Raw genomic sequence first — 27,759 nt, forward strand, 5'->3', positions numbered from 1 at the left:
TGCACCATACGGTTGAAAAGTATGCACTGCATGTATTTATGAAAAAATAGTGTGTTTTGTGCAATTTTATTTGATTAACTATAAGAATGAGCACTGGTAAGCACCAACTTTTGCTCTGTATGGCACAACAACATGCATAACAGAGTATAAAAGTATTTTTATATCTTTGACTTTTTTCATTTTGCACTTACACCATATTTTATATCTTCCAGTTCTAGCATCATCTCTAAATGACGTCACATCAAGCACAAATTTGAATACTTCTGATGCAAATTCCAGTAACATTGAAGGTGGTTATAGTTTGGGTATATCTCCAGGGATGACTGAATATTGGATTCCTAATTCTGAATATGGGAGAAAACCTAAGATTGGTATGACATTCAGTAGTTTAGAGGCTGCTATATCCTTTTAGAAGAACTATGCTGCTAAAGTTGGCTTTGATATAAGGTCTAGTTCTATTATGAAGTCTAAGGATGGAGTGATTCTGACAAAGTGCATTCTTTGTAGTAGACAAGGGTATAAGAATGTTGCTGGTAGTTCTACATTGAATGTAGATGAAGCATCAAGTTCTTCAATTACAAAGATGAGACGAGTCTCAAATAGGATAGGTTGCAAAGCCAGAATTGTGTTTAAATTCATAAGAAGTCTTGGTTATGTTGTTAAACAATTTGAGGTAAGACATAACCACTGTATGTCATCTGTCCTAGCAAAACAGTTTCTAAGGTCAATAGGAACATTGATGTGGAACATCAAAAGTTCATTGCAAATTGTGCACGAACAAATATTGGGCCAACAAAATCATTTAATTTGTACAAGGAGATGGTGAGGGATTTTTCCAATATAGGTGCAACAAATGTTGACTTTAAGAACTTCAATAGGGATATTAGAGCATATATAATAGATGTTGATGGACAAATGATTGTGAATAATTTTTTTTAACAAAAATGAGGTGTGTGAAGCATTTTATTTTGCATATGACATTGATGAAGATGAGCACTTGTGCAAGCTTTTCTGGGCAGATCCAGTTTCAAGAAAGAATTTTGGCTGTTTTGGGGATGTAGTATCTTTTGATGCAACGCATCAAACTAACAGGTTAGTTTAACATCCTGCACATACATTGAATGTAATTATCCAACCTTCGGGCTCTAGATGAATGGAACAACGTCATCCTTTTGCTATCTCTTGCATGCATTTAATAACCAGGTCGACCCTTCTTTAGAATCACTCCTCCGACCCCTAGAGGCCTTTAGAGATCTTTCGACGCGTTCAAACTTCGGACAGGTCGACCCCAGGACCCAAGTTTGGTGGAGCCAAGTTCGACCCTTCCAGCTTCGCACCTTAATATGCTCTTCCAACCATGCTTCTAGTCCTTCAGACTCTTAGTCAGAAAACTCTACCCAACTCAAATTTAATACGGTCCAACCTTCAGATCGCATCAGGTCCGACATATCACGTGAAATCTCCCTTAGTCCCTCAGACCTTCAGTTTGGGGACTAGGCCAGGTTCTGCCTGATCCTCCCTTTTTCAAGGGATACTCGTAGCTCAGCCTTTGAGGTCCAACACATAATCTCTATATGGCTCACCTCTGTAGGTCGACTCGCGCCCACCTGTCATGACTGCGTAGAATCCTCCATTTTCGCCTTTTTCGTTTTTTTAATCTTTTTCATGATTACCGCCCTCATCATTACCTTTTCTGAACTGCCATGCGTGCATTAAATGCTTTCCCATACTAACGTATGCTAACCATTCCATCAGCATCGCATCGCTCGCCCGTCCGTCCGATCCAGTCCATGCGTCCTCATCTCCTTCTTCCTCCGACTCTATAAACAACTTGCCCACTCTCCTTCATCCTCTTTCGCTTTCTTCTTCCACAGTCCAGTTCCCTCTACTCCGGTCGTTTTGCAATTTTTCCACCGCTGTCGCCTGCCCCACATTGCATTTTTCCTCTCCAATTTAAAATTACTAATCGTAATATATAATACAATACATATATTTCTCTGCAACTTAATCTATACTATTAATTAAAAAAAAATCCTCCATTTTAACTTCCTGCCTAAAACACTCATATACTATTAAGGTTTGCGTAATATTGTAAATATGGTAATACAATCCCTATTCGTATTACAACTGTACATTAAAATGTAATAATACAATTCCTGGTAAAATATATTATTCCCTACTTTCCTATCCGTAATACAATTCTAGATTAAAATTACTAATCGTAATATATAATACATTACATATATTTCTCTACAATTTAATCTATACTATCAATAAAAATAAAATCCTCCATCTTATCTTCCCGCCCAAAACACTCATATACTATTAAGGTTTGCGTAATATTGTAAAATATGGTAATACAATTTCTAGCGTAATATTGTAAAATATGGTAATACAATTTCTATTCGTACTACAATTATACATAAAAATATGGAAATACAATTACCGATAAACTACTTTCTATTAAAATTACTAATCCTAACTACCGTATATCAAAAACCTGGCACCAATTTTCTTTTCTGAACGACATTCGTGCCCGTAGGTGCCAGCACACACCACGAGTTAAGCCTCTTCAGGCTCGTTTTAGGATTTGATTAGCACCCCCTCTTGTGCGCGAGAGAGAGCCTCTATGTTATACAATTCAATAAGTCTTAAAAAGTCTCTTGTATAAATAATAGTGTAAACCCACTTCCTAAACCAATGTGGGACAAAAGCTTCTTGAAAGCATTTTAACTCTATTTTTTCCAATTCAAATGGGTCAACTTTGAGAAACAATTTCTCATTCACCCATTATCTGCTTTGAGCGTACAATATATCAATCTCTTCGTCTAATTACGAAAAACCCGAATCCACTTTGACCCGACCCAAATCAGAAGTGGACCCCACATATATTTGTATCACAAAATAGCCACTAAAATGTCATTTATGCTATTTTTCCAATAGTTATTTGTCTAGAGAATATCAACGCTCTACTATCAACCAACAATCACTCAAGTGCTTATTCCATTACTTCCAGGTGAATTTTTCATTAATATAGTTATACTTACTGAATATCGAAATATAAGTGTACCTCAAGATCTTGCAATAACTGAACAATAAGTAATTAAATTAATGATATATAATGCAATGCAGATTATCTATATATTGCATTTATACACTTATTTTAGAACACTGAATTTTTGTGATATTTGTTGCATGCAAGGAAGACCCATACTATAGTTTATTTGTCGATTCTTATATGTTATAAATCATAATATCATAATAAATGGATACTTTGATGAAATATGAAGCATGAGCGCGCGGTCTGCAAATCAACGGTTATGGACATCGCATTTCAACAGTTTGGATGGGCATCATCCCAAAAAGCCATACACTCCATTTGGTAATCTGGAGTGAAGTTTGGATTAACAGTTTAAATATATGATTCATACATTCTGATATATTTTTGTTTCCCTGATGCCAATATGATGATTTCAATTTTGAAAGCATAGAAACAAGTTCGAAACATGCATATATGCTTGAATGGTCTTACCTCAAAGTTAACTACACACTATCACACAATGCTTTATGTTGTATGTTAGACTCAAGGTTACTAACTTCTCACAATGGCCAAAGACTTACTTTATATGTCTGAAATATTGACAAAAAAATTAGGTTTTAGAGGTGAGTTTTACTTATATATACCTGTGAATCTGAGTTATAGAGAACAAACATATTTGCCCAATTTATAAAAATAATAAACAATGATATATAAAATCTCTAAAGTTTCAGCACCACTTGCGTACATGCATCTACACATTAGCTATTAATTAAGCAATTATTTGCTCAAATTAAAACAAGAATAACATTAGAAAACATAATCGATCCAAAATATATCTTCAATTGCACTATATAATATTTGATCTTATAATTTATATAATTGTATATCGATACAAATATTTTTAGTATATTATAACAAATCCATTACGTGCATCGCACGGGTAAAAATACTAGTTTTTCATAATAAGTAAATGTTGACAAGTGTCCATTACTTATAAAGGAAAATATAATACTTTTGAGGAAAAATATAATATTTTTAAATCGAAATGTAAAAATATTGTATTTTCCGTTAAAAATATTACATTTACACTTTACAACGTAGTATCTATTCTGAGACTCAAACCTACTTTTTTTATGTAAGAGTGTAGATCAGGTGCCACTAGATCACAAGATCTTTGACATTTGAATAAAGTTTAATTAAATATATTAGAAGGAAAGGGAGTGTATTGTGTTGAAATATTCAAAGATATTAATCATCTTGTGTGGTGTTTCCATATGTCTCTTTGTTTTTCCAAAAGCATATATTTATTATCTCATAGTTTCAATATCTTAACCCAGTGGGGTAGCTCAAGTGGCAAGTGAGCTTTCTTTGTGGGGAGGAATTTCGGGAGAACCTGGGTTCAATTCTCATAAGTGACAATGGCCCTTGGGCCAGCTCCCCTCCCGGAGCGAACGTACCCCGGACCGTTGAACAAAAATAGTTTCAATATCTTGATGGCACTATATATGCAATACTTGTATTGAGATTTGCCAAGAATCATGGTGATTAAGAATTAAAATATTCCAAAGACACGAAGAAATGACAAAATTTGAAACCATCCAATATTCCAATTCATTCCAGACATCGTCCTGTCATTGTCGCCCCCCTCCCCACCCATCTAAATCTTATCAACAATCATTTCTTAGAGAATGTGCATCATGCGACGATGTTTATTTTATTTACCTCTTTTTAAATTAAGGAAACAACAAAGGTTTTAGGTACGTTGTTGATAAGATTGCATTCGTATATAATATAATCATGTTAACCACGAGGAGTTAATACCTCCATTTTCCTCCGAACATTAGGGTTTTACCAGTTGTGATCCTCCGAATTTAAAATGACTTTTGATGGTCCTCCAAGTTTTTAAAAAATGACCACCGGTAGTCCTTTTTAGGACATCTCGTTATCATTTTAAACTCGGGTTATTTTAAAAATTAGGACCACAGGTAGTTAATTTTTAAAACTCGAAAGACCATTGAAGGTCATTTTAAACTCAGAAGACCACAACTGGTAAAACCTTAATACTCGGAGAATCATTGGGGTATTTATATTACTCTAACCACGAGATTTTCCGTCTGCATATTAGCCACCAGTGCATGAATTTCATCGTCGTCAAACATACCAATTCTTGAAACCGTGGTTGAAAAATTATGTAATCACCTTTTTACTTGTAACCTGCTAATAGTTACAGGAAAAAAAGACTTAATTGTACAATCTCACTGAGTTTAAATATTTTAATTGCAACTTTTAAAATTTATGTATCTAATTACTTTTTCGTATAAAGTTCAGATGCCTATTGAACATTTATTTTCCTTTGATTTAAACATAATTTATATATAATTTGATTTTTTTTTATATCACTCTCACCAAAATTGTCCTAATCTCATTATCATCGCGTTAACTACATACTCCAACCTTATTATTCTCACAAATACACCTAAAAAAGGCTGCTTGTTTAATTTGAAGCTAAAACATTATAATATAGAACAAAATTGATGTTATGATACAAGTAACGTCATTTAACAAGAACTATACTCCGTATTAAATAAATACTAAATAGTATCTATCTTCTGTACGTGTAGTAAATTCATGTATATATTATATGGACAAAGGAAATGAATCAAATGAAAAAAGGCAAAACTATAGCTGTTAACATTTTTAAAACGATGGAAAAAATATCCCCATTTTATTTAAATGATTCACGTGACCAAAATTATGAGATAAATTTCATTTATTAAAAAAAAAAAAAAAAAAAAAAGACGTAACATAGCGAAACTCTTTCTTTCCTCTTCTATATAATACGGTCCAAGGCCTTACCAATTTGATTGCACAAGTGTAGAAGACATGGACATGCTTAGCAGCAGAGCTAAACTGTTCTCCATTGCCTTTCTTCTCCTTTCAGTTACACATGTCATCAAGTCTCAAGAAGTTGGTACGTCAATACGGAAATTCTTATTAAATATCATATGATATAATGCATGCATTATTATTATTATTATTATTTTTATATTTGGAATATGGTTTAAATTATTTCTTTGTTTTTTGGGAATTTATATATGCAAGATTGGGGGTTTAGTTACGACGAAAACAGCGAGAGAGGGCCGTCTCACTGGGGAGAGCTGCGGCCGGAGTGGTGGCAGTGCGGTGCCGGAAAGATGCAGACTCCGATCGATCTAGAGAGCAAGCCGGTTGTGTATTCCAACTTGGGTCCCATTCACAACTACTACACGACACATGTTGCTATTCTTGAAAATCGTGGCTATGATATGATGGTATATATATACATACATACATACATCATTCTATCTATCTATTTTCCTTTAATTTAAGTTAGTCAGATAATAAACTTATGACCATGAGATCACAATTAAGTTTAACTCTCAGTTAGTGGGGCCAATTGACCTCGCAGTTGAGATGATTGTCAAAACATATTAAGGTTGATTTACGTTCTTGAAGTCATTTGCCCACTAAGAGCTCATGGCCGGACAGGTTTCACTCCATAGGCACCCTGGGTGCTTGGTAGTGTCGTATTGGTTGTGGGCTCAACTTGATTTTTAAAAAATCTCACAGTGCGAATGTGCATTCTGAGTAAAGTTTGCCTGATAACGGTAACCAGCAAAAATCATAAAAAGGTAAATCAATTTAGATTGTCCATTCATATTTAACCAGCTCAAACCAAAAAGTTAATAGACAACTCCTAGAATAGCTAAACTTGAATCTTATAATTACCAAGTAAACTGTTTGGACCGACAAAGTTAATTTTTCTTTCTTAAAATTTAGTTAAGTTATTTATAATTTAATTCTTTAATGAACAGTGTTGATTTTATTATTATTATTATTTTTTTTTAATTTGCTGTTATAAATGCAGTTAAGTTGGCCGCTTGGTCGAGGGTTTCTGAGCATAAATGGTGTCTCATATTCTTTTAGACAGGTCCACTGGCACTCTCCCTCTGAACACGTTATCAATGGAACAAGGTGATACTATAAGATGATCATATATTATCATATTACAACGTTATTAATTAAATAATTACATCTTACTTATTGGTTTTTGCGATGGTCTATGGTCAGCTATGATTTGGAGGCTCATCTGGTTCATGTGAGCAATGATGGGCAGATTGCAGTGCTTGCAGTGCTGTATCAGATTGGAGAAACTCCTGATCCTATTTTGTCTGTGGTAAATTCATAAATGTTTTGTTGTAATAATATATGATGGTATCGAAACACGCTAACTTATTTAATGAATCTTTAAATTATAGACAACAATTTCTCTTAACTCTACCAAAATCTTCAATTCCTACTCCAATTGAAATGACAACTAAAATTCGAAGAACGAGGATCAAGATAGGGAGTTATATCTATTGTCTGTCGGAACCAAAATACCTATTCCCGCCCCTATATGTGTGTGTGAAGTTATAAATAATTAAAAACATAATATATATACTAATATTTAAATTTGACAGTTAAAAGTCAAAATTTTATATTTAAATATTAAAAATGGTATTAAACTAAGTAGTTTAACTAACTATATAATTGACAATGATAGAGATTTTTTATCCCCAAATTTAAGGGTGGAGCTACAGGAGGGAACAGTGGGACAGCTGCCCCCATCCCCACCCCCATATATAATACCCCTTTGGTCAAATTTTTCAAGAGGACAAGAGTAAAAAAAAAAAATTTGACGAAAACATTAACATGGTTAAATTTCGAGAGTAGAGACATAAATTAAAGTATATTCCCCTCCCCCCGTTACTATCTTGAACTCAATTGACTCCAAAATGTAACATTTCTTAATTTTTTTATAGATTGAGAATGATCTTAAAGAACTTGCTGAGACACTGGGTGTAGTGAAATATGTAGGGTATCTTGACCCAAACCTACTCCAGGCCAGAGGCAGAAGGTACTATAGGTACATGGGCTCTCTTACAACGCCGCCATGCACGGAGGGTGCTGTCTGGACAGTTATGGGAACGGTAAAATTATAACTCTAATCAATTAATTAATTGTTTAGTTAACTAACTAATTAGCAATCAATTTATCTAATTAGCACATTATTATACTTTCTTTAATTACCAGATTAGATCTGTTACAAAGGAACAAGTGGCACTCATCCGCAACGCCATTCATGATGTGAGTTTCAATCTTCCTTTTATTTTTTGAATAACTAAGAAAAATTTCACAACTATTATTACTAAATAAACCTAGTATGAAAATCCTTTGTAATAGGTTCCATCTAAATGGTGCTAACAAAAAATGGACTTGTGACTTTTTAGTATGAGAATCATGCTCTAGCATTTTGGTGACAAGTTTCAATATTTTTGACGTAATATTGTGATAAAATTCTTATTTATTTATTTGATTTACAGGACACAAAAACTAATGCTAGACCACTCCAGCCAATAAATGATCGTTTTGTGGAAGTTGATAGACCAGGAGAACACAGCGAAGATTGAAGAGAGATACTCCGCCTACTATTATATATCAAATTATGTTAACTCGTTAAAAATAAGTTACACGTCTAAAAATGTCATTTGATTTTTAGGCTGTACATGAAATAAATAATGTTGACATGTTGTATGTGTTGAAAATAATGTAAGTGTTTCAGTGGGAATGACCTATTGATCATCAATAATTCGAGTCAATACAAGATGGGTTCATCCAGTTCATATTTTCAAATAATGATTACGGATTTATTTTTTCATCCAAAATAATTGAAGTGTGTCGTACCTAATAATTAATGTAAGTGTGTTATATGTATTTCAACGTAATGTGCAATGTATATCGTCTGTTCTATGGATTTTTAGTTATAATTTACATGGATCGTATTGAGATTTCTATATACTTTTATAAATTTTTACGAGAATTAAAATTAGAGTTCGTCCAAATCAAGCATTTAGATTGAAAAGTTCTTTTATTTTTTTTTTATTTTATAAACGCGGTGACATTATGATAATTTTGTGTAAGTAAGTTCAGCTTTTTTTTTTTCGACGGGTGCATTATTTTTCTCTTCGAGTGCATATTGTTCCTTCTATGAGTGCATATTGTTTCTTAAGTTAATTACAGTTTTGGTCCCTCGACTATAGCGAAAGTACCACATTGGTCCTCGGCTTTCATTTTTCGTCGATTAAATCCTCAAGTATTGAATTTTTGACCGATGTGGTCCTCCGTCTGTTGGGGTGTTAAGTGATGATTGTCCACTTTGAGGGCATAAAAGTCATTTCAGTCTCCACATTCCAACTGGTCGTTAGTTATATACGCTTTCTTCCCGGTTTCTTCCCACCGCATCTCCCATCGCTAACCCTAATTTAATTTACCCATTTCGTGCAATCGATCTAGTCTTCAACAAAGAGAAGGAGTTATCATGCAATCTGTGGTGAATACCGATAGCGAGTGGAGTTAGAATTCATCAAGAAGTTATTCAACGACGATTCTCATTTGTCAATGAAGCCAATCGTTGCAGCTTTGAATGTCGTGGACAAACGACAACCCAGGCAGGAGGTTTTGGGTTTGTACGAAGGATAGGTTTAGTACCTCTCCCTTGTAATTATTTGATTTTTTTTTTGTTTGTTTTTATTATGAAGCGATTTTTGGTTCAGGGAATGAGTGCTGGTGGGTGTGGATTTGTAAGATGGTATGACCCACCAATGTGTTCAAGATCAAAGGCAATAATTCCCGGATTGTTACGGAGGTTAAATCGGAACGATGAAGAAATTGAAAGGCTTCAAACAAAATTAAGAGCTATTGCTACTAGGGATAAGAAATCTAAATTGAATTGTCTATGTAGAGTTGTAATGGTTTGGTTTCTGTTATCAATGATGGTTGTGATTTTGTATTATTTCAATTGTACATGTGTTGGCAGTGTAAAATTGGAAAAAAGGCTCCCTATTGCTTAGACAATTTCTGAAAAGAGCTAAAAATGTACTGCAATGGTGTTTGTAATGACAAATTATGTAATGGTGTTTGCTCGTTTAATGAAATGGTGTTTGGTTTTATTCATTTGATAGATTATATGCAAATAGCATAAAGAAAAGCAAATTCATTCACAAATAAACAAAGTAAATAAAACATTCTTGATTCCCAAATGACCACCAAAATTTGGCTATTAGGTTTTGTTTGTTTGCCACAAAATTAAAGCATTTGGTACCAAAAAATAAAAAACCAAAAATCATTGTTCACAAGATCTGTCAATCTAACTCAATTGCAGAGGACTTGTCATTTTTGAATTAACTTCATAATGTTGGAAGATCTTGTCATGTAAGTCTTTGCCACCGTAGTTCTTGACTTAGTGAGTCCAAGTGAGTTTTGTTCCTTTGATTTGTGCTTTTTTTTTTTTTTACTTTTGTTCCTGCTACTGTGATGTGTTATCAATTTCCTCAAACTGTAATTGACCTATACAAAGTAAATTATCAAATAATTGTAAGTAGGCTAAACAGACAATTCCTAAACATAAATAACCTATATAAATTTTAAACAAGTAACATGAAATACTTGATGGTGTGATCTCCATTTGACTAGTATTAGCTGGCATGTCCTGAACATTGGTTAGAGAATTTCCAATAATATGTTCCAACATTCAATTCAATAATGGATGAATTACACAGGAATACAGGAATCAATTAGTAAATATAATGGAAGTTTGATCACATATTTCCTAGTAAAATAGAACTATGTAATTACCTCAAACAGAATGATAACCTATATTTAGAATTCCTTTTTACAATGCAGTATCTGTTCATAACTACTTTCTCAACCTATTGAAGCACAAGAGTCAGTATTGACTCCACTGAGGCTCGAACCCACCACCTCCCGTATAAAGGGAAGGGTTTGATGCCACTGGACCACAAGGTCCTTGGCTATATTTAGAATTCCTAAGAGTTGACAGTCAAAGAGTCTAAGTAGCTCATCATCTGTAATTTCTTCAAATGGTTGAGTATTCACTGGAATTTCCTCTGCCACAATCTCTCTCTACAATGACATAGTTCAATAGAATGCATTATACATCTCTAACTGAACTTGTAAATCAATAATGAGTTAAGTATATTACCCTGTGCATCCCCAATTGGTTAAGTATTAACTTCAAACTGTTCTGCCACAACCTGTGCTGCCACAGCCTCTCCCTCTCCCTCTCCCTAGTATCACAATGAAAATAAGTAATTATAGATATCTATCTCAATTGCATATCTACATGAAATTATAAAATAATCATTAGTTAATTAAATTACCTGCAATCACTACTACAGAAAACACCTTTAACGTCGGTTTTTTAGCACTTTTAACGTCGGTTAAAAATCGACGTCAATCTGGCAGACGTTGTATATAAATGATACGACGTCGGTTTTAAAAACCGATGCCTTATGTATTTTTTTATTTTTAAAAATAAGATACGACGTCGGTTATTAAGGATAACCGACGTCGTTTATTTATTTTTTTTTTATAAAAGGATAACCGACGTCGTATCTAATTATTTAAAAATAAATAAATAAATAAATAAATGACGTCGGTTTTGCTTAAAAACCGACGTCGTTTGTTATTTAAAAAAATAAAAATACATACGGCGTCGGTTATCTTAAATAACCGACGTCGTATGTGGTTTTTATTTTTTTAAAATAATAAACGATGTCGGTTTTGCTTAAAAACCGACGTCGTTTATTTTATTTCTTTTTAATAATTGAATATATTTTACGAATTCACCTATAACTTATGCACTAATTTTTACAATTCACGTCAAGTTTCAGAACTGTACAGAAAATTAACAATTTATAATCTCACCATTGATCAAAATAATAAATTTCTTAATTAATTAAACTAACAAAAATCACAACTAATCAAACTAATAACTTTTACAATAACTAATAGGACTTTGAAATTAATACAACAGTGTATTACATAACCAATGATAAAACCCAAAGGTACAATAAATTTATTATAATAGACATCTAGGTTCAAATGATAAAAGAACAATATACAATACCCTTATTTCCCTTGATATTATTCTTAACAGTTTAAAGAAAACAGCTTTGATGATTTAAAAACAAATGTTTTGCCCATTTAGTCTCTTTTTTAATAATAAGAGCATCAAAGGAAAATTTTTTAATAATAAGAGCATAACTTACAACATATTTCCTCTTCCATTTCTTGTTGTTTTTGCAGAGAACTTATCGTCATAATACTTCTCTCCAACCTAGATCTCCCAGATTAACTTATAAAAGAAAAAGAACAAAAAAATATAAGAAAAACCAAGTTAAGAATATATATATATATATATATATATATATATACTCTGAACAGAAGTGTTAGCCCTCGATTTTGCGCTTAACTGGTGCGACCTCGCTGCTAAACGTCCATATCTAATCGAGGTTGATTCTTCTCTTTTGGTGAGATACGTCAACTCCGCATTGCCTCATGTTCCTTGGAATGTCCGTAATGCTATCCATCGAATCCAGTCCTTTCTTGCTTCTTGGTCATCTTCATTATCACACATTTATCGAGAAGCGAATCAAGTAGCAGACGCTCTAGCTTCCTCTTGCTTTAGCCAATCCTCTCCATCCTTGTTTTCTATTTTTCATCTTTGCCGGTTGCCGTGCAACTTGCTTTCTTGTATGACTTTAGCGGTTTTGCTTCGCACCGCTCTCTGTTTAATTAATAATACATGTTTTTTCAATATATATATATATATACTCTGAAAAGCATTTAAAAAATTAAAATGAACATAAAAAACTACGAATCATTGAAAACAATAAATCGAATACCCGTGGCCGCCGGCGGTTGGAGGCTCGTTGGAGGCGGAGCGCTGTCGCGGTGGCGATGGCGGAGGGATGCGTGCGGAGGCGGAGGCGGGATCCTTCACGGTGGCTGCGGTTGCGGTTGCGAAGAAGAAGAAGGCGTCGTTCCGTTGGCGTGCGGTGGCTGCGGTTGCGAAGAAGAAGGCGTCATTCTGGTGGCGTCCGGTGGCTTCATTCCAGTGGCGAAGAAGAAGGCTGCGGGAAGAGATCTGAAAGTTTTATGAATACTACTTTCGATCTGAATACTACTGCGTGAAGAGATCGAAGAAGAAGAAGACGACTATGTTGTGCCAAGAAGAAAGACGTAGGTTTATGACTACACGTAATACAGATCTGAAAGTTTAATTACAATTTTATAATGTTTATAAATACCCTAAGGCGTCGGTTGTTCAGACAACCGACGCTGTTGGGTCTTAAATAACTTTTTATTTTTATTTTTTAATGAAAACGGTGATGTATTGTTTATTCTAAAAATAATAATAAATCCTATAGAGCGTCGGTTCGAAAGAGAACCGACGTCGTATATAATATATATTTTTTTAATTTTTAAAATAGATCATTCGGCGTCGGTTATATGAAAAACCGACGCCTTATGATGTATTTAAAAAAAATATAAATACTATACGACGTCGGTTCAGAAGAGAACCGACGTCGTATAGTATTTATATATTTTTAAATTCTTTTATAAATTACATACGACGTCGGTTCAACATCAAACCGACGCCATATGGTTTTCGTAATTTTTTAAAAACTTTTTGACGTCGGTGTTTATCAAAACCGACGTCGTATCCGTTTTTTAAAAAATAAAATTTATAAATAATTTTTTGACGTCGGTTTTTTGAAAAACCGACGTTATTTCGGCGACGTTAAATGTGTTTTCTGTAGTAGTGAATGCATCTGCATTGTGTATTAGCTGAGGACACCTCCTAATATTATGACCTTTTTGTTTGCATTTTGAACAGTGAAGACTGACAAGCTTTATAGACAGATGTGTTTCTTGACTTTTTGATTCATCACCTGATTTCTTCCTAAGCTTCTTTGGCAGTGTATAAAGGTGGAAACGGTGGATGTCTATTACTAATTGGCCAATCATGAGACCCAGCCATTAGGTGAATACAACCAGCATATGTCTTCAAATATGTTTCAATCTTGTAACATGAATCTACATATTCATAAACTGGCAATTTCTTCATCCAAATGGCATATATGACATGCCTACATGGTATGCCTGTCAGTTCCCACTTTCTACAAGAACATGTTTTTGCATTGAGATCCACTTGGTGTTGGTCATCGGGTCCTTTTACCTCAAATAAGTGTTCATCACTTTGATAAGCCCAATATCCTCCTACTTGTTTTTCAAACACTTCTAATTTTTTTGCTATGACTGGACATACCATTCCTGACCAGTTACTAGCTTGACTTATGCACTCAAACAACCTAATCATCACTTGTTTTTTAGAATCTCAAGGCAGGTAATCAGTGGACTATCCCTTGCATCCAATATCATTGCATTGAAACATTCACATATGTTGTTTACAAGCATATCACACCTTGGAGTTGGGGAGAAATGAGACCTACTCCACTTTGTGGGGTGTTTGTCACCTAACCAGCCAAATGCATCAATATCTAATTTTTCAGCTCAATCATTGTTGTAGTGAAGTTGGTAACAATAGTGGTCCTTGATGCTTGCCAAAGTGCATCCTTTATTGCTTGCCCACCAAATCCAGCCACTTTCATGTTACCATGTAGGTGTCTAACACAATACCTATGGCTAACCAGGGTAACACCTCTTCAAAGGCTGTAATAAGCCATTTCTGCTTGTCAGACATGAATGTGTAATCTGTTTCAAAAGCTCCAATAATATCCCTTCTCAACAGCTCTAAAAACCACCACCAAGAGTCTTTAGTTTCTCCTTCTACAATGGCATAGACAATTGGAAATATGCCTTCATTACCATCAACACCTACTACAGTCATTAGCATCCCTTCAGCTTTACCCTTAAGATGAAAAATAACCATCCACCCCAATGATTGGTCTAGAATGCTTAAACCTTCCTTACATGCCTCCCAACATAAGTACATCCTCATGAATCTACTCTTACCCCATTCATAGGTCAAATCAGACAGCTTCACAACACAAGTAGTGTTTGGATTTGTTTTTTCAATTTCCATACAGTAACTCTAAATTTTGTTGAAATTTTCCTCTAACTCCCCCTTGATTTCACTCTTTGCCTTGGTCAATGCTTTGAAAGCTTGTCTTTTACTTAGGCCAATATGTTCTGTAGTGCACACCTTTTCCTAAACTCCCTTAGTGTCCAATTACTGTTCCCACTTACTTCATTTTTCCATCTTTTTGCTATCAAAGAGGAGGTCACAAACTTGTTGTCATGTACCCAAGGACAACCTTCATGGTTGTCATTAGAAGTAGTTATCTGTCAGTTATGTTCATCCTTATCAATTTTACAAGTAACCTGCCACTTGCAACCCTCTTGCATGCACTTAGCAACACACCTCACTTTGCCATTTTTCATGAATTTCAACTCCTTGCCATACTGGATTGCATATACCTTCATTGCATCTTTGAACTTCACTTTTTTACTAAATGTTTTACCCAACCATAGTGGAGATGGTAACTGAGGAATAGTAGTTTGAAATTCAGCCCCATCATTTGACCTAAGAAACTTAGAAAAAGAGATCAAGTAGAGAAGGAAACCAGCAAGTCCACAACAAAATTAGGGAAGAGAGGACAGAAAAAGAGGTGCTCAGTGTGTGCAAAAACAGGCCACAACAAATCCACTTGTAACAAAAACAAAACTTCTACAACATCGGTATAACATTTGTTAAGTTCTCAAACACTTTTTCTAGTGTACAATAAACTGACTTAATCTTTTAATGTTCATGTAGAGTTCTCAACAAGTTCAACAACAAATCAATAGAGATGAGAATTCAATTTCAATGGAAGCTCAACAATTTCATGGATATCAGAATTCAGTTCCAGTGGTAGTTCAGCAAGTTCAACAGCAATTCTATGGAGATTAGAACTTTCCATTGATGTAATATGGTCCCCAACATGAAGTAAGGTTACTTACCATTAGTAGAACTTTCAATATGATAACCTTTAATCTTTAGTTGAATTTGTTAAATATCAAGTTAACAATTTGCAGGTAATTAGTAGCTCTCAACCTCCACCTGTAGATAGCCAATGCAGCTATGCGCGTTCAATATCCGATCTTTGTCAGCAACCAAGGAGAATCAATAGGAAGCAACATAATCTTTCAGAAGTCATTAGAAAATAGAATATCTAATGAATGTATTTCGGATACAACTTTTTGATTGTATTTTGGTCATTTTTTTTGTCTGCACTTCTATTTTATATATTTTGACCTCAACTAGAAGTGCAAAATCAATGATATGCTTAGATGATATTTTGTTGTTATGATAGACAATAATGTGACTTGGAGGTTAGATACAAAGTCATGTAATCTTGGAGAAACTGGTAGTATAAGCAAGTAAATTTAGTAATGAGTTTGGTTTGTATTTATCCTAAATTATTTTTAACAAAAGGGAATGCAAAAATACACAGGTGAAAGAATGGATTATGGGCAAACTGCCTATTTTTTATTCTGTAAAAAAAATGAATACGCAGTGTGTAAAAAAAAAACGACCCTCCATCTCCATTAAATATTACTATTATTATTATTATTATAAGTGAAATGCCATATTTACCCTCATTTTTAACAGGCTAAACATATATTTAACAGAGAGGGGGGGAAATAGTCACTTTAGAAACAATTGAGGGGGATAAAGTGGTTACATAAATAAGATAGGGGGAAAATGTGCTATAAGTAAACAACTCAAGGGGGGAAAGTGTCATTTTCTCTATATTAAAAGTACATTATTTGTATATGTAAATTACATTATTTGAGTATTAAAAGTACATTATTTTATATACTATCAAATAATGTACATTCAATATATAAATAATATATTTTTAATATATTAAAAATATACCTTATATTCATGGTACACACAGTTATGTAAACCATAATTCATGCAATAATTTTGCCATTACTATGATCTTTTAAACTTTAGTAGTTCTATTGATCCATCAGGATTTTGGGTAATAAAACATATGGTGTTTCCTTGTTGAGGTTGAGCTTTTGGAGTGATTATAGAAGGATATTTCCATACTTTCGGTAGAGTAACATCACTCCATTGAATGGTTTTAAGTGCATTAAGGTTGACTTTATTAATTTTGGTATATTTTCCAAAATATGGTTTTGTCAAAAGGTTTATTGTGGTTGATGGCGGAGATAATCTTGTATTCATTACTCTGTAATTAAGCATATAAAAGACTTCATAAATATGTGATCCTATCAACATGCAGTCGTTATACTGTGGACCAATGGACCATGCACAATGGTTGATACAGCAATTGTGTTGAAAGAGAATTGCAGTTGCGCGGAACAGAGGTCGTTTCATTCGTCTAGAATTGCAGTCATGTTGAACTGATACTGCAGTTGTGTTGAATTGATACTGCAGTGTGTTTAACGGATGAAACGACCTCTGTTCCGCGCAATTGCAGTTCCCTTTCAATACAACTGCAATATCAGTTCAACACAACTGCAGTATCCGTTCAACACGCTGAAAATTAGCATAGTGGTCGGAAATGACCTTAATTAGGTCGGAGATGCCTGTAGCGACCACTTTTCCGACCAAATTGGGGGATTGGGAAAATCCTCTTCGCTATTTCCGACCACCGAGAAAGTGGTCGGAAATAGTGACCACTTTTCTAAGTACGTCGGAAAATACAGCCAGCAGAATAGTCTTGGGGTATAAAAACTAAAAAGTGGACACATTCAATAAAAAAAATTCATTTCACTACAGAGAGAATCCCTCTGTAGTGAAATGAGTATATATATATATATATTATATTATTGCAAGTTGGTAAGATATTTGTTGAAAAACATATACACATTTCAAATGTTTGAAGATAATTCATTCATGAATCATTAATATACAATTGAAAATTTAAAACAAGTTAAAATCTGGAATTCTGGAATTTAACTTCGGATTCAATCTCTAATCTCCTGAGCGGCCTGTAATATCTCACATATATAAGAATTGTGAAGAGGAAAGACAAAACATATTTAACTAAGCAATTAAACCACCAAGGGCAGGTGCTTGAAAGTTGAAAATGGAAGTCTGGGTTATCAATTTGGTGGGCACATAATTCTAAATTGTTTCCTATAACACATCCCCTAGAAAAAAGGAAAACAAGGAGGGAGAGAGGGGGCACAAGTTTCCAGAGGTCAGAACCACAACTGTTAAATCAGATCCTGAATTTTTATACCTTTAGACAACTGAAAACCAGACCAGCTGGTGCAATTTTAAACTTGCAGAGTTCTCCAATAAAACGAATATTCCTTATTTTGCTTTCAATGTTCATTTGATCCTGCACACGGCAAAAATATTAAAACATTCAAGATTCCGTGACTCTGGAAAGCAATTCACAACACTTTACCTTCTTATTTATCAAATTGTTGAACTCTTCCTCTAACAACTGTAAAAGCATGGAAGACACATCCTTCATGCAAGTAGAGAGTGTTACAACCATACGTGAATAGTATGGATACAATTCCAGAGAAGTCCTAGGAACATTGAACAGAGCCCTTACAAGCTTCTTCCTGTTAGATTTAGAATTCACGTAGCAAAATTCCACCTGTTAAAATTGAAGATCAATAAAAAATAGTAGTATTGTAAGAAGTTGGATTAAACCATCAAATAAAACCCAAAGATACAATCTACAAACAATAAAATGTGAACAAATTGTAACTTGAAATCATTACCTTGTCATTAGCATTGAGCAATTCTTTTCTAATCATTCTCAATCTCATTAGCCTCCTCTGAAAATCACAGGTTAATATGTAATTGGGAATTATCTAAGAAACAAAAGATCAGATGGAAGAAGTGTTCCGATAACAAGACTCCAACCTGGTTAACAAAAATAATAAGAGTATTAGAATTGCAGAGTTAATAATGAATCTTATTATCTTCTGCTTACTATTTCACATTCCACATTCCCATTTGGCCATTTGGAATCCAAACCACTAGAACATATTCCTATTTTTCCAGTATAGACTTTAGTCTCTCTCTGCATACTGCCTAATAGCTTCCATTATAAATAATGATTTTGATAAAAAAAAAAAATACTAAATGAAAAAGAAATGTTAATGATAGAATAAAGAGCATGCTTCTATTATAAACATAGACTTAATCAAAATACAATTTTAGAGGGGGAAAAAAAATCTGGGCATGAATTCACTCTCTGCAACTTCTCTAGCAAAGCTTAGGTAAGTTTCAGTACATATACAATGTTTGAACTTAACAGAATATATTCATGTCCTAGCATGACTTTAATCAAAGATAAGCCTATTGTCAGAAAAAGGAGTTAACTAAAATTTCACGATATATATAATTTGCGAGAATCAATTTCTTTTGACTAGACTGAAGCAGGGGCAATAATTGGAATTAAATTTTAGTTAGCAAATGATATCGAAAGGAGGTAAGAAAACAATGAAGGCTGGCAGGAATGCAGGATGCATCACAGTGAGTGAAATAAAAAACAAACCAGATTGGGTGGTTCTTGCGAGGGCTACACCAGACCACAGAGATGGTGGAACATAGAAGCAACTCTATCAGGAAAAAGAAAACATACAATAAGACATACTTTGTAAGCAGTGTAAGCACAAGCTTTGAAGTATCATTAGGAGGAAAATGCTTCCTTACAATTTCCCACTTTCGTAGATGGAAACCAATTGTGAAGCCTTCAAACACTCGTTTGCCTGGTTTGTCGCATGGAATGGCAAGTTCTACTATAGTTCTGGTCCAAAATTCATGAATAGAAACATAAGTTGAGAAATTGAACATAGAAAATAATATTTGGTTTTAAACCCCTCAAACTAATCTATCACGATTACAATGTTAGCTTCTTCAATAAGTGAAATCAACAAAAATAGCGCAACACCTTCCAAATCTCCCAGATCTAGGGTTTCATATGTAGAGAGCCTGAGACGTGAGAGAATGAGCGATTGAGACAATGAGTATGAGTCTTTGAAAGTGAGAGATGTCAAAGGGGACTTACCGAGTTACCAGGAGTGAGAGCCTGAGAGGGATGAGACCATTAGAGCCGAGAGCGTGGAGAGCCGCCAGAGTCATAGTCGGAATCGGAGTCCCACGAAGAGCACGAGAGCTGGAGAACAGTGGCTGTCGCCTGTCTGTGAGCGGCAGTATCCAGAGACACGATGGCTAGGTGGAGTCAGGGAGAGTTTGAACCTTTGAGGTGAGGAGTGGGAGAGGTAAGCCGCGCAAATGAGGGTTGAAGGTCTGAACTAACGTAAGCCTGCTGAACTTTACTATATACGTAAAAAACATTTCCGACCACCACTGTGGTCGGAAAAAATAAAAGTTAAAAAAATCAATTGATCTACCAAAAAACTCTCCGACCACTAAGTAAAAGTGGTCGAAAACTCCGACCTATTTCCGTCCACCGCGATTCTTCGACGGAAAATTGAAAAAAAATCATCTTTTCCCATTTGTTTGGGTGGTCGGAAATGTGGTCGGAAAATCTAAAATTTCCAGCAGTGGTAGTATCAGCCATGACCATGGTCCACAGTATAATTTGCGATCAACATGTTATAATTATGGGTTAAGATATCTTAAAATTCTCATAATATGGGGATCTAACAAGGATATTGTAAAATTTGGAGAACAATTAAAATATATTGGTTTGTTAGTTGAACTGGCTTCAATTTATCCAAGCACATAATTATCTTTATATAAATTATGTCTGCAATCTCTTAAAGAAATATGAATACGATAATTAATCCTTACGTGGTTGATTATAGGTTTTAAAACAACTTGTGCCATTCCTGTGTGCAAAAAATTATATCCATGGTTAATATATTTTAATAAGGATTTCTTTAGAAAATAAACTCATATATCGATTTTCTGAAAATAATGGTACTACTTGTTCTTTGGTTTTTATAGCTCTAGCTAATAGATTGAAAAACTAAAATTCCTTATTTATAAACTTCACTATACGCTAAGGATCCTGTGGGAACAATATCATAGGAGAGAAATAAGAATCAATCTTAGTCTTACATTTATAAAAATTTGACGGATCTTATCATATTTTTAAAAAATGCGGTGATATTTTCATAATTATCATCAACTTTACTATGCAAACTTGAACGCTTAAATATACAATCTTAAACAACTAAATATGCAAACCTGATAAATTTTATAAAATCAATGAAAAGGTTAAATTTTGGATCTAAATCTTAAATGCTAAAGCTTAAATAGTAAAACGTGAACTAGTAACCAAATAAAACCAATAACTCAATAATAAACTCTAAAATCAAAACCCTAAGTGCAATGCATTTTCGCATTTTTACAAGTGCAATCTATCTTTTAATACTAAATGTGCAAACCTTGTAGATTTCAGTATTCAAGTTTGCATAGTAAAATTGGTAATAATTATGAAAATGTCACCGCGTTTTTTTTAATTTGATTTGATATGTCCAATTTTTTCAGATGTAAGACTAAGATTGGTTCTTATATTTTTTCCTAAGGACTTGCTTTCATTTGATCCTATATATATATATATATATATATATATATAACCATGTCTATTATTTTCTCTTTATCAAATAATATTAATACTGATTTCAACAACATTTAATACAATGAGACATATTATACATGATTTTATCTGATATAAAAAGTAACACTGCAATAGTTCAACCAAGTCTTTGTTGAGAATGGGCTTAATCACATTGGGCCAATATGTAAACAATAATTGGGTTGGGCTTACATTTCCACTGCCTGCTTTTCTTTTCGAATTGTGGCCCATGACAAAAGCCTTCAATCATTATTACATGGACTAATGGACCATGATCCACATATACTAAAAGTGTATTATTTGTGTACGAAAAATACATTATTTAAAAGTGCATTATTTAAGTACTAAAAGTACGTACTCAAAAGTTTTCAAAAAAAAAAAAAAAGTACGTACTAAAAAAAAAGGACTAAAAGTACATTATCTTATATACTATCAAATAATATACATTCAGTATACAAATAATGTACTTTTAGTATATTAAAAAATATACCTTATATTCATGGTCCACACAGCTATGTCGACCGTGGTCCGTGGTCCATACAATAATTTGTCAAAAGCCTTGTGAGCGATATCAAACATGTAAATTATACCGTGGACCATGGTCCAAACAGTGTTGATTCTTTTAATGAAAAGAAACGGCACCCGTTCGCGCCATTATGTGTAAAGTAGCTCTATTTGTGTAACATATTCAGTTTCATTTCAACACAATCACAAATTCATTTCGATATAACTATAGTTTCATTAGACAATAAACACTCAAATATGTGAAACTGTTATTCAGTTTCATTTTCAACACAACTACGATTTTATTTCAATTCAACTATAATTTCATTTGATAATATAAAAACAAATGTGAAGCAGTTTCGTTTGAGATAAACCGTAGTTTCATTTAAGAGTTTCCGTTAAAATGTGACGACAGTTTTTGAACCATGGTCCACGATATAACAACTACATCAAACATTGCCCAATCAGTAATCACACAGCCCGACCCTTAGTTTCAATTGCTCTTACATAAAAATAACTCGACAAATAATAAGACGAATCATGGTCTACATTATTAATACATATTTATTTTAGTAAACTATAAGTTCATTTATAGTATATTATAAATTCATTTTTAAGTAAAACACTCAAAATAAACATGCAATATACTAAAAACAGACATGCATACATATATACTAAAAATAAACACACACATATATATATTCCACCTTACCATGTGTACTATAGTCTACATATGACAATTTAAATGACTCCTTGCTGAACTGAAAATAATGGTTAAAGTTACATTACCCTCAATCCATTGAAAGTTTGAAGCCCAACTATATCAAAGAGCAAAATACATTTATTACTTGGTCAAACTCGTTATACATAATTTTCTCAGTACGATTAATATCTCATACGTGATTTGTGAGTTATTACAACAATAGAATAATTTGTCTAGTGTATATATTCGTGTAATAATTACAAATTTCCCTCATCATTAAAACATCTTTTTCGACTAAATAAAAAATATTGGTCCAAGACATTAAACTCATTTGAAGAATTAAATATGCCTAACTTCCATTGAGAGAGAGAGATTGGGAGAGAGAGATACCCCTCATTTATGTTCGTTGTTTCCGTTAAGTTTTTTTTCTACATTATGCTATAAAAGTTGTACTACATAATATTTTGGGAAAATATACCCCTACCGTTATAACTTCCGTTATCTTTTCCACTATTGTTACTATTCACATGCATCCACCATATATTTTCTTATCTTCTTCAATAATAATAATAATAATAATATATACACATTAAATATTAGAGTTATATGTTAGTTAATTTTTAAAATATAAATATCCAATTTATAAAAATATTTTACATTATTATTGTTATTATTATTATTTACTATATTAAAATTTAAATAAATTTAAAATTTTAATATAAAATACTAATATTGGGCACCTATTTTTTGCGCATCGCGCATCAAAAAAATTAGTATAAAGAATAAGGGTCAAATAGGCTAACGAACTACACATGATAATGCAATTATATCACTGGACTTAAAAAACCTACAATTGAATCCCTAAAATAAGCAATTTCATGCAATTCGTTCAATTTATAGGTTTCTAATAGGTCGCCCTCAAAGTGAAGTTAGAAATGTGAGTGGTGCGACAATAAGAACCATAGTTAATGCATCATATCATCCGTATTTACAATTTGATTCACTCAAACATCCATACAAGAGAGCTCAGTCCAAACCTTAGTCCCTATATGAATATAACTACTCATACTTTGAATTTGGGGTAAATACTGTAATGGGATTGTTTCCCCAAAAAGTGACAGAAACAAGATGATTTTAAAAGCTTGACAAAAATAGAAAAAAAAAAAAAGCATTTGAGACTTGCGTTTGACATCAGAAACGCAAGTCTCAAATGCGTTTGTTAATTAATTAATTTTTTTTCAAAGGTTGACCACAAATGCAAGTCCAACTTGCGCTCTTAAAAAAAAAAAAGAAGAAAATGTCGCCTTCTCCGGCAATGGAAAAGGAAAAAAAATAAAAATAATAACAAACACATTTGGGACTTGTGTTTCTGACCTCAAACACAATTTCCAAATGCTCTTTTTTCATTTTTGTCCAGCTTTTAAAATCATCTTATTTTTGTCTCTTTTTGAGGAAACCATTCAATTACAGTCTTTAACCCTTGAATTGAAACACAAACACAAATTGAAATGAAAGTCATTACAAGAACAATTGGATAAAATAAAATGTAAATGATGCAAAGTAGACTTAACTTTGACCAAAAGAGAATTTGGAAATGCAATCTTGAAATTTGAAAATCTTCATTAAAGTATTTACATGGACAAATATTGTTCGAGATGTTTCCCCTCAAGTAAATATTAGAGATAGAAAGAAAAAATTGAGAAAGATATGAAAATATAGTATGTAACTTACAAATTTGATGAAATAGAAGTATATATTGCTTTTGAAAGTGAGAACGCTATCAAATTTTAATACAATTTTTTTTAAATTGTTTATTTTTATTTATAATTTACTACAAATTTTACTTATACATAAAAAAGAACAATTTAAGGTGTCATGGTATATACTTTGCCATTAATTGAAATGTATTATCCTTATTGTAAAACATATAATATATTGTATTAGAATATAAAAATATTTAGAGATTTGTAGGATAGGTAAGACATTAACAATTTTTTTTATTATTATCAATTTTCACAACAAAAGCAATAATGAACTTTAAATTTAAGTTCAAACTCATAATATGATTTATTGAAACTTACCTACTAAATCCTAAAAATCTATACTATTAATAAAAACAATATCCTAAGTTTTAACTTCCCGCCCAAAACAGACCTATAATATTATGGTTTGCGTAATATTGTAAAATATGGTAATACAATTCATATCGCTAATACAATTGTAAATTAAAATAGAATTCCTAATAAAATATATTCTTCCCTACGTTCCTATTCGTAATACAATTCTAGACTAGAATTACTAATGGTAATAATTCAGTATATATATTTCTCTGCAATGCAATCTATACTATTAATAAAAACAATATCCTAAGTTTTAACTTCACGCCCAATATTGTAAAAAATATGAAAATTTGGCATAATTCAACCCGCAAGCCCAACCAATTTTCTGAACGACATTCGTGCATGCAGGTGTCGGCGCACGAGTCAAGCCTTTTTAAGTTTATTTTGGGATTTCATTTGCACCCCCCCTGCGCGTGAGAGAGAGCCTCTATGCTATACAATTCAATAAGCCTTAGAAAAAGTCTTATATAAGTAGTGGTGCAAACCACTTCTCAAACCAATGTCGGACAAAAGGTTTTTCTCTATATTTTTCTAACTCAAATGGGTCAACTTTGAGAACCAATTTCTCATTCACCCATTATCAGTTTTGAGCGTACAATATATCAATCTTTTCGTCTAACTACGAAGAACACGAATCCACTTTGACCCGATCCAAATCGAAAGTGGACCACACATATATTTGTACCACAATATTGCCAGTAAAATGTCATTTTATGCTAATTTTTTTCCAACAGTTATTTGTCCAGAGAATATCAACGTGTTGAAAGAAGAAGATGATATATAGTGAAGGGCAATATCATCTTCACTATATATCATCTTCTTCCTCCAACACAACGCTCTACGGTCAACCAACAATTACTCAACTGATTATCCCATTCCTCCCATATAAATTTTTCTCTAATATAGTTATACTTACTGAATATCAAAATATAAGTGTTCCTCAAGATCATGCAATAACTATTCGAAAAGTAATTAAATTAATGAATATGATGCAATAATGTAAAGTATCTACCTATTGCATTTATACACTTATTTTAGAACACTGAATTTTTGTGATATTTGTTGCATGCAAGGAAGACTCATACTATAATTGCATTTATATACTTATTCATACTCATATTCGATGTTATAATTTATATAATTGTATATCCATTCAAATATTTCTTAAAATATTATAACAAATTCATTCCGTGCAACGCACGGGGTAAATACTAGATCTCAAAAATAACATTTTCTCATTCCAATTAACCTTAAATATACACTACACTGCTACAGTGTTAGCATTCACTAAAATCTAGTTGTTTGTCAATGTTGGGCAATTTATTTTTGGAAGTTAAATGGTTGATCTAAAAGAAGAGAGTTTGACTGTCCGAAGAGGGAGAAAGGAGACCAAAGAGAAAATTTTCATCTCTGTTACAGTATATATTTCTATATTTGAATTTCGATACAGTTCAGGAGCTTGAAATTAGGGTTGACATGCCCAAGATTTCGCGGAAATGTTCATTGTTTATTTTTTGAAGTAAGCAGCATTTTGCCCGAAATATAGGGTTTTCGCTTTGTCAGAAGAAGGTAAGTCACTGCATTTCATCTGAAATTCTTGGCTAAAGCCATAGCTTGATTCTTAGCTGTTTTTCAGCTCACGAATGCCAAAAAATGTATTTTTTTTGGGGGTTAATTTGGAATTTCTTCAATTATTTACTGTACTTATTTAAATGTGGGACTTAGTTGTAGAAAGTTGGCTAAAACTTAAAACCTTCTCCCTTAAGCGATGGATAGTTTCTGTATGTGTCATAAGAGTTAATGAAAGCTTTAAACTTGATGGAGGTATTAGCAATGGTGTGTTTAGTGGCATGCAGAATTACTAGTATTTTGTTGTAGTTGAGTTCACTTAGATGTTAATNATACTATTAATAAAAACAATATCCTAAGTTTTAACTTCCCGTCCAAAACAGACCTATAATATTATGGTTTGCGTAATATTGTAAAATATGGTATTACAATTCCTATCGCTAATACAATTGTAAATTAAAATAGAATTCCTAATAAAACATATTCTTCCCTACGTTCCTATTCGTAATACAATTCTAGACTAGAATTACTAATGGTAATAATTCAGTATATATATTTCTCTGCAATGCAATCTATACTATTAATAAAAACAATATCCTAAGTTTTAACTTCACGCCCAATATTGTAAAAAATATGAAAATTTGGCATAATTCAACCCGCAAGCCCAACCAATTTTCTGAACGACATTCGTGCATGCAGGTGTCGGCGCACGAGTCAAGCCTTTTTAAGTTTATTTTGGGATTTCATTTGCACCCCCCCTGCGCGTGAGAGAGAGCCTCTATGCTATACAATTCAATAAGCCTTAGAAAAAGTCTTATATAAGTAGTGGTGCAAACCACTTCTCAAACCAATGTCGGACAAAAGGTTTTTCTCTATATTTTTCTAACTCAAATGGGTCAACTTTGAGAACCAATTTCTCATTCACCCATTATCAGTTTTGAGCGTACAATATATCAATCTTTTCGTCTAACTACGAAGAACACGAATCCACTTTGACCCGATCCAAATCGAAAGTGGACCACACATATATTTGTACCACAATATTGCCAGTAAAATGTCATTTTATGCTAATTTTTTTCCAACAGTTATTTGTCCAGAGAATATCAACGTGTTGAAAGAAGAAGATGATATATAGTGAAGGGCAATATCATCTTCACTATATATCATCTTCTTCCTCCAACACAACGCTCTACGGTCAACCAACAATTACTCAACTGATTATCCCATTCCTCCCATATAAATTTTTCTCTAATATAGTTATACTTACTGAATATCAAAATATAAGTGTTCCTCAAGATCATGCAATAACTATTCGAAAAG

General features: G+C 33.0%; 2 protein-coding genes across 3 annotated transcripts; one reads left to right on the top strand and one right to left on the bottom strand.

The window, feature by feature from the left end:
• The first annotated feature begins 5,908 nt into the window (after nucleotides 1-5,908).
• LOC116004273 (bifunctional monodehydroascorbate reductase and carbonic anhydrase nectarin-3-like) lies at nucleotides 5,909-8,842 on the top strand. The gene is made up of 7 exons (XM_031244248.1): nucleotides 5,909-6,011; nucleotides 6,143-6,351; nucleotides 6,948-7,054; nucleotides 7,151-7,256; nucleotides 7,885-8,052; nucleotides 8,156-8,209; nucleotides 8,446-8,842. The coding sequence occupies exons 1-7, from the start codon at nucleotides 5,924-5,926 to the stop codon at nucleotides 8,530-8,532; spliced, it is 819 nt and encodes a 272-aa protein (XP_031100108.1). The 5' UTR covers nucleotides 5,909-5,923; the 3' UTR covers nucleotides 8,533-8,842.
• Nucleotides 8,843-17,815: 8,973 nt separating this feature from the next.
• LOC116005079 (regulator of nonsense transcripts UPF2-like) lies at nucleotides 17,816-20,227 on the bottom strand. 2 transcript variants are annotated; one of them, XM_031245312.1, is made up of 8 exons: nucleotides 20,005-20,227; nucleotides 19,888-19,928; nucleotides 19,650-19,743; nucleotides 19,492-19,555; nucleotides 18,710-18,854; nucleotides 18,385-18,582; nucleotides 18,214-18,315; nucleotides 17,816-17,959 (listed from the first exon to the last, which is right to left on the bottom strand). In XM_031245312.1, the coding sequence occupies exons 5-8, from the start codon at nucleotides 18,755-18,757 to the stop codon at nucleotides 17,936-17,938; spliced, it is 372 nt and encodes a 123-aa protein (XP_031101172.1). In that variant the 5' UTR covers nucleotides 18,758-18,854; nucleotides 19,492-19,555; nucleotides 19,650-19,743; nucleotides 19,888-19,928; nucleotides 20,005-20,227; the 3' UTR covers nucleotides 17,816-17,935. The 2 variants fall into 2 exon arrangements, with proteins under 2 accessions (XP_031101172.1, XP_031101173.1); XM_031245313.1 differs by lacking the exon at nucleotides 19,888-19,928.
• Nucleotides 20,228-27,759: the final 7,532 nt, after the last annotated feature.

This window comes from Ipomoea triloba, chromosome 14, assembly GCF_003576645.1.
Source record: "Ipomoea triloba cultivar NCNSP0323 chromosome 14, ASM357664v1".
Taxonomy (NCBI): Eukaryota; Viridiplantae; Streptophyta; class Magnoliopsida; order Solanales; family Convolvulaceae; genus Ipomoea; species Ipomoea triloba.

What these genes read in the sequence shown, in the direction of transcription:
- LOC116004273 (XM_031244248.1), top strand. Translation starts at nt 5,924, where the DNA reads ATGGACATGCTTAGCAGCAGAGCTAAACTGTTCTCCATTGCCTTTCTT. An exon ending in CATCAAGTCTCAAGAAGTTG is followed by an intron (nt 6,012 to 6,142) that starts GTACGTCAATAC and finishes TATATATGCAAG; the next exon opens with ATTGGGGGTTTAGTTACGAC. An exon ending in ATCGTGGCTATGATATGATG is followed by an intron (nt 6,352 to 6,947) that starts GTATATATATAC and finishes TTATAAATGCAG; the next exon opens with TTAAGTTGGCCGCTTGGTCG.
- LOC116005079 (XM_031245313.1), bottom strand. Translation starts at nt 18,757, where the DNA reads ATGAGATTGAGAATGATTAGAAAAGAATTGCTCAATGCTAATGACAAG. An exon ending in ACAATTTGATAAATAAGAAG is followed by an intron (nt 18,316 to 18,384) that starts GTAAAGTGTTGT and finishes TGCCGTGTGCAG; the next exon opens with GATCAAATGAACATTGAAAG. An exon ending in TGGTTTTCAGTTGTCTAAAG is followed by an intron (nt 17,960 to 18,213) that starts GTATAAAAATTC and finishes GAGATATTACAG; the next exon opens with GCCGCTCAGGAGATTAGAGA.